The sequence below is a fragment of the Anabas testudineus genome, chromosome 15 (genome assembly GCF_900324465.2).
Source record: "Anabas testudineus chromosome 15, fAnaTes1.2, whole genome shotgun sequence".
NCBI lineage: Eukaryota > Metazoa > Chordata > Actinopteri > Anabantiformes > Anabantidae > Anabas > Anabas testudineus.
This window is the reverse complement of record NC_046624.1, coordinates 9363743-9376319: the sequence shown is the minus strand read 5'-3', so window position 1 is coordinate 9376319 and position 12577 is coordinate 9363743. Positions and strand designations below refer to the sequence as shown.

The 12577-nt window shown below is 40.6% G+C and overlaps 1 protein-coding gene across 1 annotated transcript; it reads right to left on the bottom strand.

Moving 5' to 3' along the window:
• On the bottom strand, window positions 1-11949 carry zmp:0000000760 (collagen alpha-1(XXII) chain). The gene is made up of 26 exons (XM_026353671.1): window positions 11889-11949; window positions 10947-11070; window positions 9695-10088; window positions 9507-9584; window positions 9330-9425; window positions 9183-9236; window positions 6715-6768; window positions 6572-6625; window positions 6436-6489; window positions 6236-6289; window positions 6095-6148; window positions 5963-6016; window positions 5575-5628; window positions 5429-5473; window positions 5291-5344; window positions 5157-5210; window positions 5014-5067; window positions 4819-4890; window positions 4698-4733; window positions 3680-3724; window positions 3548-3580; window positions 2853-2999; window positions 2219-2395; window positions 1390-1480; window positions 502-579; window positions 1-257 (listed from the first exon to the last, which is right to left on the bottom strand). Exons 1-26 carry the CDS (start codon window positions 11947-11949, stop codon window positions 55-57), a joined length of 2274 nt encoding a protein of 757 aa, XP_026209456.1. The 3' UTR covers window positions 1-54.
• Between the last annotated feature and the right edge of the window lie 628 nt (window positions 11950-12577).

The window sequence follows — 12577 nt, the reverse complement described above, 5'->3', positions numbered from 1 at the left end:
TCCTTTAAGTTCAATATTTGATTCACTGTCCACAGAGACTTTTTCTTTTTCCCTCTACGGGCGATTCCTCAACCTCCTTGTTGCTGGTGGAGGTGTCCCGCTGGTGGAGTTGAGCTGAGCACATCCAGAGGTGACACAGACACCCGGAGGTCCTCTGAGACCTGGGTGGCCCCTGAGTCCAGGACGGCCTACATGTCCCCGCTCCCCCTGCTTCCCTGGCTGCCCGTTAAAGGCTCTGCCAGGACGTCCACGCTGACCTGTGATTGAGTCAGAAATGCTGTTTAGTCTTCAGACATCCTGTCTGCCCACTTAGCTGACTAAGACTACGTTCTGATGCATTCCAAGAACAGAGCATTTACAGAGAAAAATCATTTCAACAACTGTGAATTTACAGAACTAAATCATAACTTTTTTGGCAAAGAACACACCACTCCCACTTTCCTCGGAAGCGCAGCCTCAGCTGAATACACAGAATCATCAAACAACATTAAACTTTGTTACCCTTTGGTCCCTGGTCTCCTGTGTATCCAGGAATGCCATATCCCTTGGCTCCTTTATCACCTTGCTCCCCTCTGTCACCTGAAAGCCAGACATACACATGTACAAAGACACACACATATACACTGGTGTCTTAGCAGGAATTACAGCAGACAGGGCCTTATGCTATTCCCTGCATTCAAGAACACGACACTTATGCTGATAAAGGACCATATGTCCCAAAGACCACTGTTAAAGAGATGTTTAAAAACACCTTGTAAATATTGTTCAATTTCATTGTCTTGGCACAAGAAAGTTGCATGAGTGTGACATCGTTCTCGGACAACTAACCATAAGTTAGAGCATTAACTTTTAAATTAATTTTTAAAAATCTTTACATACAATCAGCATGTTCTTTCATGTGGTACTATATCTTAAATACAGTATTGTATATATTTCTAATACTAGTGACTAGTTAAACAGAAAATTAAAACCAATGAATATAAGATAATATCACACTTAAGGGTCCATTATGCATGTGCTTTGATGGATTTTGCCAATAAAACATATCGTTATTGTCAACAAATCCAATCCACTTTGTGTTTCTTCTTCATAAAAGAAGACTTAGACGTCGCAGATCTTGTTTTCTTTTGAAAAAAACACTAAATTCCCACGGATGCTGCTTCGTGCCTGCAAGGTGTGTGAATAAGCAGATGTCTACTATAGAGGATAATATGTTAGTGTGTCTTTATATGTATTTATTCCTTGTTGTCATGTGTCAAAGTAGCTAAAACAATCAATTAAAGCAAGTTAAAGTAAAGGATCTGAGTTCTTTTCCTACCACTGGTGTTTCACACTCTCTGGACTTGCATCATATTCGTTAATATATTCTGTCAGATTTGATCTTCACACCTCTTTCTCCTTTTCGGCCCGGATCTCCAGCTTCTCCGTAGAATCCCTGTGGGCCCACTTCTCCATCAACGCCATCATTACCAGGGTCACCCTGACAACATCATCAATAGGAAAAAGTTTCATTAATCTTTTGTGTTTTCTGTTTAAACTTTGCAAAACTTTTGAAAGTCATGAATTAAGGTACTGTTGACTAGTATTGTGAAAAAAAGAGGATTTATTTGACTGATTACTCAATACTGTGTTGGGGAAACATCATAAAGTAGTGATATATACTATTCATGGTTTGGCATTAAATGCCACAACATAAGGCTCACTGGGCATAACCAAATATAGTGGAATATTTGAATACAGTCAAGGCTTTGAGAGCCTTTACCAGCCTGAGAGTCGTTGTGATTAAAGAAGTTGTGGAGCATGAATTGATTCTGCTCTGTATAATAATGTGGAAAAGGCTTTCCAATCCAAGGACAGCCTTGATAGTCTCCAAAAACCATTCAACACAGACCAAGTGTCTAGTCTACGACTCCTTATTTGTCCTCATGGAGACGTGGAAAATTGTAATGTTTTCATTCCAAGCTTTTCTGCCAAATACTTCAGCTCTCTAAGTCCAGTCCAGACCCTTGCAAGCAACGTGTTTGCATTTTACTCAGCCAGGCAGACCACAACGAACAATGTATGGAGAATGTGCTGTGTGGTAACGTGTCTCAGCTAACGGTCTAAAGGAGGTGAGCACGACACCTGGAGCGATACTTTGGTTAGAGATATGTCCCCTAGACTGTGCATTTACACTGATTCAGCTTCAACAAAGAAAACCCAAAGTGTAAAAACTTACAGGAAGTCCGGGGGGTCCTTTCTGTCCCGGGGGACCAGGGGCACCCATGGGCACATCCCCATAGAGAGGACAAACTGCAGCACATGTTCTCTTCACTGAGTTGGCAAAGGTGGACATCTGCTCCAGGACCACTTTCTGACAAACCTCGATCACGTGTTGAGCAGAGAGGGTTGGTCCCTGTGTAACAAATCATTGCACACACCACATGCATCACTGGAAGTGGCTCAACTGTGCAACATGTAATATGGAATATAACAGAACAGGGAATGCTGAAGCAACAGATGTCTCATAGAGGAAATGCAGTGAACAAATGAAACTAACAGTGTTTCCTGACAGTCATTATGGATTTATAGCCACACTAAATGAAACCCTTGCTGTGAGTCACTGCTAACTACAGGCAAATGAGGAACTCTTTAAATGTGTTCTTGACGTTAGAATTGTGACTGAACATTATTGCAAAGGATTACTCTGCTGTTTCTCTGCCATTGTTCACAGATGAATGAAATGTCAGTTGTCGTAGAGACTGGAGAGCACCGCCTCTCATCACGATCAGACCAAGTACTGCTCTATACGTTAGCACTGTAATACGTGAAGTATAAGCCAAAAAAGATTCAGATGCTTGCGTTATACTTACTGGTGGACCTGGGGGCCCTTGGAAACCATCTGGTCCTCCCTCACCTCGAACCCCCTTGACTCCAACGGCACCAGAACGTCCAGGTGGGCCTGCCGGGCCACGCTTCCCCCGTCCTCCCTGAGGACCCTGCACCCCCCTGTCCCCAACCTACAGAACAGGTTAACAACATTAGCAGAACTGGATTCAAGACAGAGTCAGTGTATCCAGATACTAAAAGAAATCTGCTCTGCATGGACACAATCTTAAGCAGTAACAGATTGACATCTATATGATGTCACGAACAGTGATAAACACAGCTACTAGAGGAGGCGCCTACTCGTATAGAAAGCTAAAATCCACCAACACTGCAATGGAAGCATAGGTAGGGAACATCTGAGAATTGTGCAAGGATTATTTTGGTACAGATGTGGGTGTCGTTGCTCTTATCACATTTACAGATGCTTAAAATATGTCTGGAATGTGATATTAGATTTTTCAGACTTTTCAGTTTGCAAACAATTAACCAACTTAGCACAGCGGACAAGTGAGATGTAAAAAAGACACATCTTTCTGTTTGTGGTACATGGTTGATATTAAAATGTAAAACTATTTTTACAACTAATTTGTGACATGAAGTAAATAGACGTTGTATTTGTTATAATTATTACTGTGAGGTGCACCACCACAAAATACAATACCAACAAATCCTAACTCACCTTTCCTTTTGGGCCCTTAACTCCATCTTCTCCCTTAAATAAAGAATAAGAACATTCAGAGGAAAAGTACATGAATAATATGAATTTACAGGCAGAGAATATTTCATATTTGAAATGAACTGAATGCAGTACCTGTGCACCTTTAACTCCTTGTATTCCTGGGCTTCCAGTGTCGCCCTGCGAGATGAATGTGTAATAGCATTTAAAACACATGCTGTGCTATGAGCAGACTTTTCATTCATTGTCAAGGGAACGCAGTGATGCTTGAAGTACAGTTTAGCATTGCACATCTTATTATGTTGTATCTATTCATTTTAAGTAAATCATCCAGCAGGTGTGTGACATTTTATACTTTATACTTGAGATTAATGGTGGAATCCACCGTAATCCCCATAAATTCCAGCTGATTCTTCACTGAACTCCTTTACAGCATTTTCAGAGCCACCACTACAGCAGGTGGAAACTCTTTTGTCTTTTTGAGTCATGTACTTTAATGTTTAATATCAATTTTAGTTCAAGATGTGGTGTATTATTCTCACCCATTATTAAAATTCACTTTGAGGTAGACCAGTGTCAATCTTCAACTGCAATTTTTCTAAAACTTGTTTTTCTTTACAGCATGGTACAAAAACATAAACAGCAAAACTCTGCAGGAATATTTATGTTTTTAATTGGTGTGGGACTCAGTAAACACCAAGAATGGGTCATAAGGTGGCGCTTAGCACTCGTTATGACCTTCTGTCTAGATGAGGAAAACAGGACACACTGAGCCAATGTGCCCTCAAGGGCAACCTCTGAACTGACCTGTGGAAATGTTTACTCTGCTTCTTCTGTCGTTGTGGCTTATTATGGGTTTCCAGACAGATAAAGCTGAATGACAATAGGTTGTTTGTGACCAGAACTCACAGACTCACTTGTGATTTAAATAAAGCTGAATAGCATTTCATTTGGCCATTAACTGTTACCTGAAGAAACCTTTTTAAAAATAAAATGTTAAAACCTGGTTTGGAAAGACAACACATCTGCAAGTCCTGAATTCTGTGTGGCTCAACAATCCAGTCAATAATCCCTGAAGAACTGCACTAATTGCAGCATTAAATAGTAATTTTCATTTTATATGTCTAACAGGTAATGGATGATGATGTATTACCTTGGGCCCTGGTTTTCCAGGCACACCCACATGTCCCTGTAAAGAGATGACAGGATTTAATGGCTCGAAGAAAATCAACTAGTGTTTGGAAGAGTTTCGAAAATCCATCTGGAGCACTTACAACAGGTCCTGGTGGACCAATAAATCCAGGTCTTCCTGGTTTCCCTGCAGAACCCTTGTAACCTCTTGGGCCCTCGAGAATAAAACATTCATTAGACCGACCTAAGAGAAAGCTTTATTCCTTGTTGTTTTCCTTTAAGATGGCAAACTGCTTCACACAATATATTATGTGCTCGACTGAAATGAAGTGACTTACAGTTTGGCCTTGGGGACCCATTTCTCCTGCTGGCCCTATGGCGCCTTTTTCCCCCTGTAAAAGACACGAATGGCAAAGAATTCATCCAAAGCCAAAAACAGCTACATTTTACATTTATTTACAAAGCTACATCAGTGACTTGCCTTTACTCCATTTCGTCCAAGTTTTCCACTAAGACCTTGGGGTCCTTGATATGCCTGAGACACAAAGGTGACACTTTTATTAAATTGCATCTATATTTTAACGTAAAGACATCATTATTAGCAGAACATAATACCTCTACTCCTGGATCACCATCTCTGCCAGGTAGGCCCGGATCTCCAAGAATGCCCTAGGGATCATTAATATGAAGCAGACAATTATTACAGAAGTGTAAGAAGCTCTCTGGTGATGCTGGAGGTCTGTCAGCAATTACCTTTGGTCCAATGGTGCCAGTTCTCCCCACAGGTCCTTGGATTCCCTAAGTTTTACACATTTAGACAAAAAACATTAATCACAATTTCATTTATAAAGATATATATTTGCCACTGTTCACGTATTTGTGATTTATCTGATACGTACGGGCTTCCCCTTTTCTCCAGAAGTTCCCCTGTCTCCAGGATCTCCAACATTACCCTGTCAAGTGAGCATCAGAAGGTTAAGTTAAGATTTTACAGTACATGCAGCACAGCTGATTCAGCCTTTATTCACATAGAATTATTGTCGAGCGTCTTCTTTCAGTGACTCGCTTATGTTGATAGAGTTCAGCCTGTCAGATCTCAGCCAAAATCCAGCCACGTGAACTTACACTGTTTATGGATACAGAACATAGACAAAACAAACATAGCTCTATCCCAACGTTTTACAATGATTTACTGGCTCTGAACAGTCACATGAGGCGACTTTAGATAGTGGACACAGAATTAAGTGCCTTATAGATTATGGAACAGAGAATCCCACAAGAACCCACCTGCTTTCCCCTTGGCCCAGCGCGTCCAGCTGCACCAGTGGCCCCCTTTTCACCCTAAAAATAAAAGATTGATGGTATTAAAGTACATTTTCCCAATAAAAAGTAGACAGAGCAAGGAGGACATAGGAATACCTTAACTCCTTGAAATCCGGGAATCCCTTCATATCCTCTTTCGCCTTTAGCGCCCTTTGAGGAGGCCAAAATGTTAATTATACAGTAATTACATAATCACTTGCACAATGCATTACCGCTGTGTCACAAAGGCTAACTTACAACTTCTCCTGGTTTCCCAGTCTCTCCGATGTCTCCAGGTGGTCCACGAACTCCCTTTAATTACAGTCAAAATGTTGCCAGTTGTAAAGTTAACTTTATTTATTAACTTTATTGCAAAGAAATCCAATGAAAAGTTTGCAACTTAATTAACTGGCAGCCTAATTAAAAAAGCTCCATTTGAATTCAGTAGAGGAGTTTACCTTAAAACCTGATGCGCCTTTTAATCCTTTCAGCCCCTTAGCACCTCTGACTCCCTGTAAACGCAGCATCCCATTAATATACATCTATAACACCTCACAGTATAGAAAATTATTTTGTACGTGAGTCAAAAATTACCTCTTGACCCCAGAGTCCTCTCGGTCCTTTCTCGCCTTTGATTCCTTTTTCACCCTGAGGATGTGTGTGACATTTCATTGATGCATTTCGAGAACAAGGCCAACTAAAGTGATACAGTGGAAGCTGAGAGAACCAGATTTTACCTTTGGGCCTGTCTCACCAATGTTGCCATAGTCTCCCGTTTGGCCCCTTATGCCCTGTAAGACAAGTTGCACTTATTCCCAAGCAAGACTAATGGTTTGTGAAACAATCATCTTAAGAAAAGAGAGCATGAAATGTCGTGTTGTGTTAGCAACACAGAGAAAATCACTAATAACTTCAGGGAAATTAAACTTTTGAGGCTCCAGACAGAGAAGCGCCTCAGGCATGACAGCATTTGCTCCTTAATATAACAGTCAGAATGTAGCTAATTAGCTGTCACCATAGCAAGACTGAGAAAAAGAGAAAAATCTGAAAGAAATGTCAGTTTATTTATTTTTGGAAATACACATATTAGCTTTTTTGTCCGTTACAGTTCATGCCCATAAATACAAAAGTTAAAAAATAAACATCCTGATGCAGGATGCCACTGTGCCAGTGCAAGAAATAGTCCAGGACATAACCTCCCATAAAATATAAATGTTTTCACAGTACGCTACTAAAATAAACAAAGTAGATACTATAACATGTTGAGCTGCTGGTTAATGACCTCACTATCAGAGTCAATGTACTTTGTTTACATCACATCACATTATTCCTATAAATACTGAGCTAGAGTCAGAGTTTGCCTAGAACATGTAGATTGGACACAGGGAAAAACAGCTGGCTGTGATTTTTTTAAATCCATCTTGCAGACCACATATTTTTTGTTTGTTCACTTTGTTAAAAACTCAAGTGCAAAAACAATAATTTATGGTTTGTACATAGTTGTTAAACGCGGGTTAGTGAGCTTTAGTCTTCTTAGTACCACATTACTGTCTCCTGGCTTTAACGCTTAGCAAGAACATGAGTAAGTGTATACCCATACTTTCAAGCAATAAATATTATTAAATAGACAATAATTGCGTTTATGTGAACTTGCTATAAACTTTAGTGACACTCATTATTCACATTAGGGAAAATATATTGTAACCTGTTGAGCAGAATTTAGGAACCATTTGTCTCGAATTCAACAACATGTACCAGTATTGTTTGCACAGATGCTGACTTCCTCAGTAGAGGAGGAAAAAGTGTTTTCCAATTGGCTGTATTTCACTGAGTCAACAAACAGATTAAACAAGACCACGATGCCTTTGTGTTGTCAGTTTATTTAACCATCTCACCTAACACTGATTTTAAGCGGCGTCAGCTGGGCAGAGGCTAACCTCAGAGATGGCCAACAGTTCAGTGAGAGGCATGACCGTGAACTTTACGACGTCTCTAAGGCGGTATTGCTATAGACCACCCACCATCCGGGGACGGATGGTTCATATATCTCTGCCAGGAAATGCCCTCCTCGGATGCCAGCAGGGAAGGAGATAAACATGTTGGGGCTCTGTGATTCACAAACTGGCAGAAGGTCAAAACTCTAACACAGTTACACAAGACAGATGTTTACTCCCAGATGAGCTACAGCTGCATTTCAGGACACGATTATGCAGCATGAACAGCTCTGGAAATGTGTTCTGAGTGCACGCTGGTCTACATGCATGTCTTTGTGTAGGCAGCATGGGGGATTTCCTTGAGTGCGGAGGGCATATTAAATGCCAAACCAACACAAACTTATGCTCTACTTCAAACACGTTCTCTGGGCTCTCTGGCGTGATCCAAGGTAGCACTGACTGCTAAGCATCAAAGTCATCATTTTAAAGTGGAAATAATCACGTCTGCAGCTCCTCGAAGGATGCAAATGTGAGTGTATTTATTCATTCACTGATGCATCTTTAATTGGCTCCTGCAGCACAACGCTTTGCTCGTTATCATTCTTCCAAACCTTTTTACAGTTTGGTCTTCCTGTGGTAAATTAATTAGCCTTATCCACAAAATAAAAAAAAATAAAAGCCTTATGGAAACTAAACATCTGACAAATTTCACACAATAGTTAAGCAGATTAATGCCACTTATTACCAGACACATGGAGGGCATGGTTACTGCTCAACTGCCTGGTTTTCCTGTGTGCGTGGGATTCATTATGTTTGGCTCAGTTTCTTCAAAATGGAAAAGAAACCATTACAAATCCTGTGATCTTTCTCCAATTTGAGTTTCAGTCTATATTCTAAACCAACAGGGTTTTGTGTTTTAAGACACAATTGGCTATTTCAGAGCTACCAAAACAAATTTATTTTCAGATCTGTCATGCTGCTTGTTTATCTTGGATTCTTCCTAAATCTTTTCCAAAGCCGATGAGTTTTCAAACTATGAAAGGAGTCCCTGTGTTTACTATCACTAAGTGCTTCTGCTTCCAGATCTGTTTCGCCTCAGTTGTGCTTCTGTTGCCATTTTCCACAGCTTCGCTGCTGTCTCACAAATGAAAGTTTTACAATGTTATAATCCAGTTTAACTCTTTATGGTCCAGCAGGAAAAAAAGGAAATGCTGGTCACATCAAGAATTCACTAAGCAGAGCATGTTAATTTAAATTATACATGTATTTACCCAGTTTCCTTGTCTTCCTGAGTCTCCGGGTTCACCTGGAAGACCACTGTGACCCTGCAGATGTATAAAAAAAATGTCAGTATGGACTGAGCTTGTTATATCAGTATGTTGAGCCAACTTTCACTGTATGGTTCACTGTTTGTTCACCTTTGGCCCTGGAGGTCCCTGAATGCCAGGTTGTCCATGCACACATTTGCAAGGCGCTCCTCCAGCTGTTAAGCCAATCTCTGCATATCCTCCACACTGCAATGGACAGACAGACAAGTAACTTCACGCTCGTTTCTAACAGAGGGAGCATAAGAGTGTTGTAGCACGGTGACTCACCACACTGGAGAGCTCACAGCAGCCTTCAGAATAAGCCTGCTCTGGGTCACATGACACCTCCATCTGCTGGAGGTCCAACTGGAAAGAAGAGAGGACATAACAGGTGAAATTTAAGTTGTAATACAAATTGGAGGCAGTTGAAGTAGTTAAAAAAATATATATTTAAATGTATAAAGGTATCAACATACAGACACAGCGCGATCTCGTGCCGCCCGCTTCACGATGGAGGTGTACCCTCTGTGAATGACTGGCCTTGGCTCGTCAATGGACGCCACACTGACCTCTTGGCAGTCTATCAGCAGCTTCACCTGGCTTCCTTTTACACTCAGCGCCAACTTGTGCCACTCTCCATCAAACAGCTTTTCCACACCATGGAAGGTCCTCAGCATCTGGCTCCCATGGGGGCTGGTGTAGAAGAAGTCTAAAGAGCGTGCATCACCATGGAAACGTAGGCCGACTTGCTCTCGTCCTTCGGGGTCACTGACCTGCCACAGTTTCCAGGACTCTTTGGCAGTGTCCTTGGTCACCTTAAATGTCGCAATGACGGAGTAGTTGGAGGGAAGTCCATCTGGATACACATCGCTGTATCACAACAGAGAGGAATTTTATACTTAACTTAACTTCAGCAGATCAGTTGGACCAACAGTTTCAATACACATTTGTATTTAACTCTTTATTAAAATGCACCTCTTAACCAAATCTCATTCTGTGATTTCCTAATGTGCACAAAGCACAAAACCTCGATAAGAAACATTTCATTCATTGTCAGGCAAAATAAAGTTCAAAGGAAGCTTTACTGGTACAATTAAGACTAATTGACCTACAACATTGCTGTGAGGCTGTATTTAAGTTCAGTGGTGCTTTGAGCTAAATGCTGACATCAGCAGTGCTAACCATCTCCTAATCACAGCGTTCAAATGCTGATGCTTAGTTGGTGTAATTGTTTACTACGTTAACAGGCTTAACTAAAAACTCAAATGAATGAACTTGACACCCCTTGCTGACCTGCATGGCTTTACCTTCCCACCAGTGACATACAGGTGTACTCCAGCAACCTGTGACATCATTGTTTGTTGGCGCTACTGGTTCAAAACTGCTTTTCAGTCTGGTGTCAAGTTAACCTTTAAAGGGTAATTTTACACCTGCATTGAGAGGTGGAAAGTTTAAGCCTGTCTCACCTCAGACCACAGCATAACAGATGGATGCATTCAGGTGTTGTTAGAGGTATATATAATTGCACCTGGAACCACACCTAATAATAATACCTAATAATAATACCTAATAATACCTAATAATAATGATGTCACTGGGTACTAACAAGCTTATATTTGCACATAATTGCAGCCAGGAAGAAGTCATCAAAGGTGGGAAGATTTTCAGATTATACAGTACTTTTTAATTTCACAAATTTAGGTGAGTTCATCGAGTCTAGGACTGTACCTCATGGTCCTCTTCAGATGAATAGAGGGGTTGATGCGGTAAGCCACTGCCTCTGGTTGAGAGCCATCCACCCTCCGCACTCCTCTCGACTGAGGCACACGAAACTCCTCCAGGAGATCAAAACCTCACACCACAAACACAGAGTTTAGTTTGGTGTCAAAAGAGATTTAGCATTAAAAGTGTTGGACTATTGCAAAATCTTACTTCAACCCTGAGCACTTATTTTCTAAATAAGTGCATTGTTCATTGTTATCAGTGATGCAATGAGGTAATTGATCAAACCCATTAACATGAATAAGCTCGTTATGATCGGTCACAGCTCCTGAATTCCAAACACTAGACGATTTGTGCGACAGTTTAAATGAGATCAGCATGTCTACACATTGTTATGCTACCTCAGACAGTTTCATGTGTGCCCAGGACACCATAGGTAGAGAATAAACACTGTGCTATTTATGGCAACAGGGAGATTTTGTTGCAGGCCTTCAACAGCTTGACAGCAGTGTACACAGCTTAACTTTACTATGACCTCTTGATGTCAAAATGTCCACATAGGCACTAAGACTGGAGAATATGAAACTGGGTTGACTGTTGTGGTGCTATAAAACTAAGAAATGGACTGTGAACATGCATACAATGACACCTGCTGGTCACGGTGTAGTTATACAGTTTTCAACTTACGATAATTCAGATTATTAAAATGATACATGTGATTAAAGTAAATAATAAAAAGTTATAGTTATTGAACAAGAACACACCTAGCTGAGATTAGAAACCTCTTCATTAGGAGTGTTGCAGCAAATGTAGCCACAATATGTTTATCTGTGGATAACTATACAGACCCAATTAGAGTGAGTGTGTTTGACGATCCATTGTTAATGGTCATATTACGCTTTGGAAAATACACTGTAGTCATCAAAGAAATATATAAAAAAAACTTACTTGGCAACTTTTGACACTGGCCCAATTCCAAGAGGACAAAAAGCGCAACAAACGCCAGCATAACTTTGCAAACTGGCATTTTCCAATGTTTAATGTCCAGGGTTATAAGTGCCTGCAGGACATCAAATGAACAAATCAGTCTTTCAGCAAACCAGTCACTGATATAGGATGGTACGACAGGTAAACAGAAGGTAAACAGAAGACATTCACTTAAATGTATATTTCTACTCCAAGATGCAATGTGCATTTTCTTGGCATGACCTACTAGATGATCAATTCAAAACTGCTGAAAATCTCTATATATCATATAAAATGATTCAGCCATTCAATTATCCTCATTTATTCTTAAATTAGAGGACACAAACCAATCACTAGATCACTTGATCACTGCAATGTCATGATTGTATAACAAACTGATCACAGACAACTCCAAATTATGTTATTTCCCATTTACTTATTCATTTTACAAATAAAGAAAAATTAGAGAGAGTGTCAGGATTACTCACATATTCTTGAGAAACAAAGTCCCAGGGCTCCTGCAGATGGATCTTTTCCAGTTCCCGGTGTGAGGATATATCCCACTCTAAAGTGCCATCCCTGGGCCTGTGTTTGAGCTGAACAGGAAACCTATTCACACTAAAAGCTCTGGGTCTCGCAGGAGCCTGACTCCTGAGCTCCACTCCACCTTT

Coding starts and splice junctions, on each gene's coding strand:
- zmp:0000000760 (XM_026353671.1), bottom strand. CDS start 11,949: ATGCTGGCGTTTGTTGCGCTTTTTGTCCTCTTGGAATTGGGCCAGTGT. Junction 6,626..6,714: donor TTGGTGAGACAGGCCCAAAG/GTAAAATCTGGT, acceptor ACACATCCTCAG/GGTGAAAAAGGAATCAAAGG. Junction 4,734..4,818: donor TTGGTCCACCAGGACCTGTT/GTAAGTGCTCCA, acceptor ATCTCTTTACAG/GGACATGTGGGTGTGCCTGG.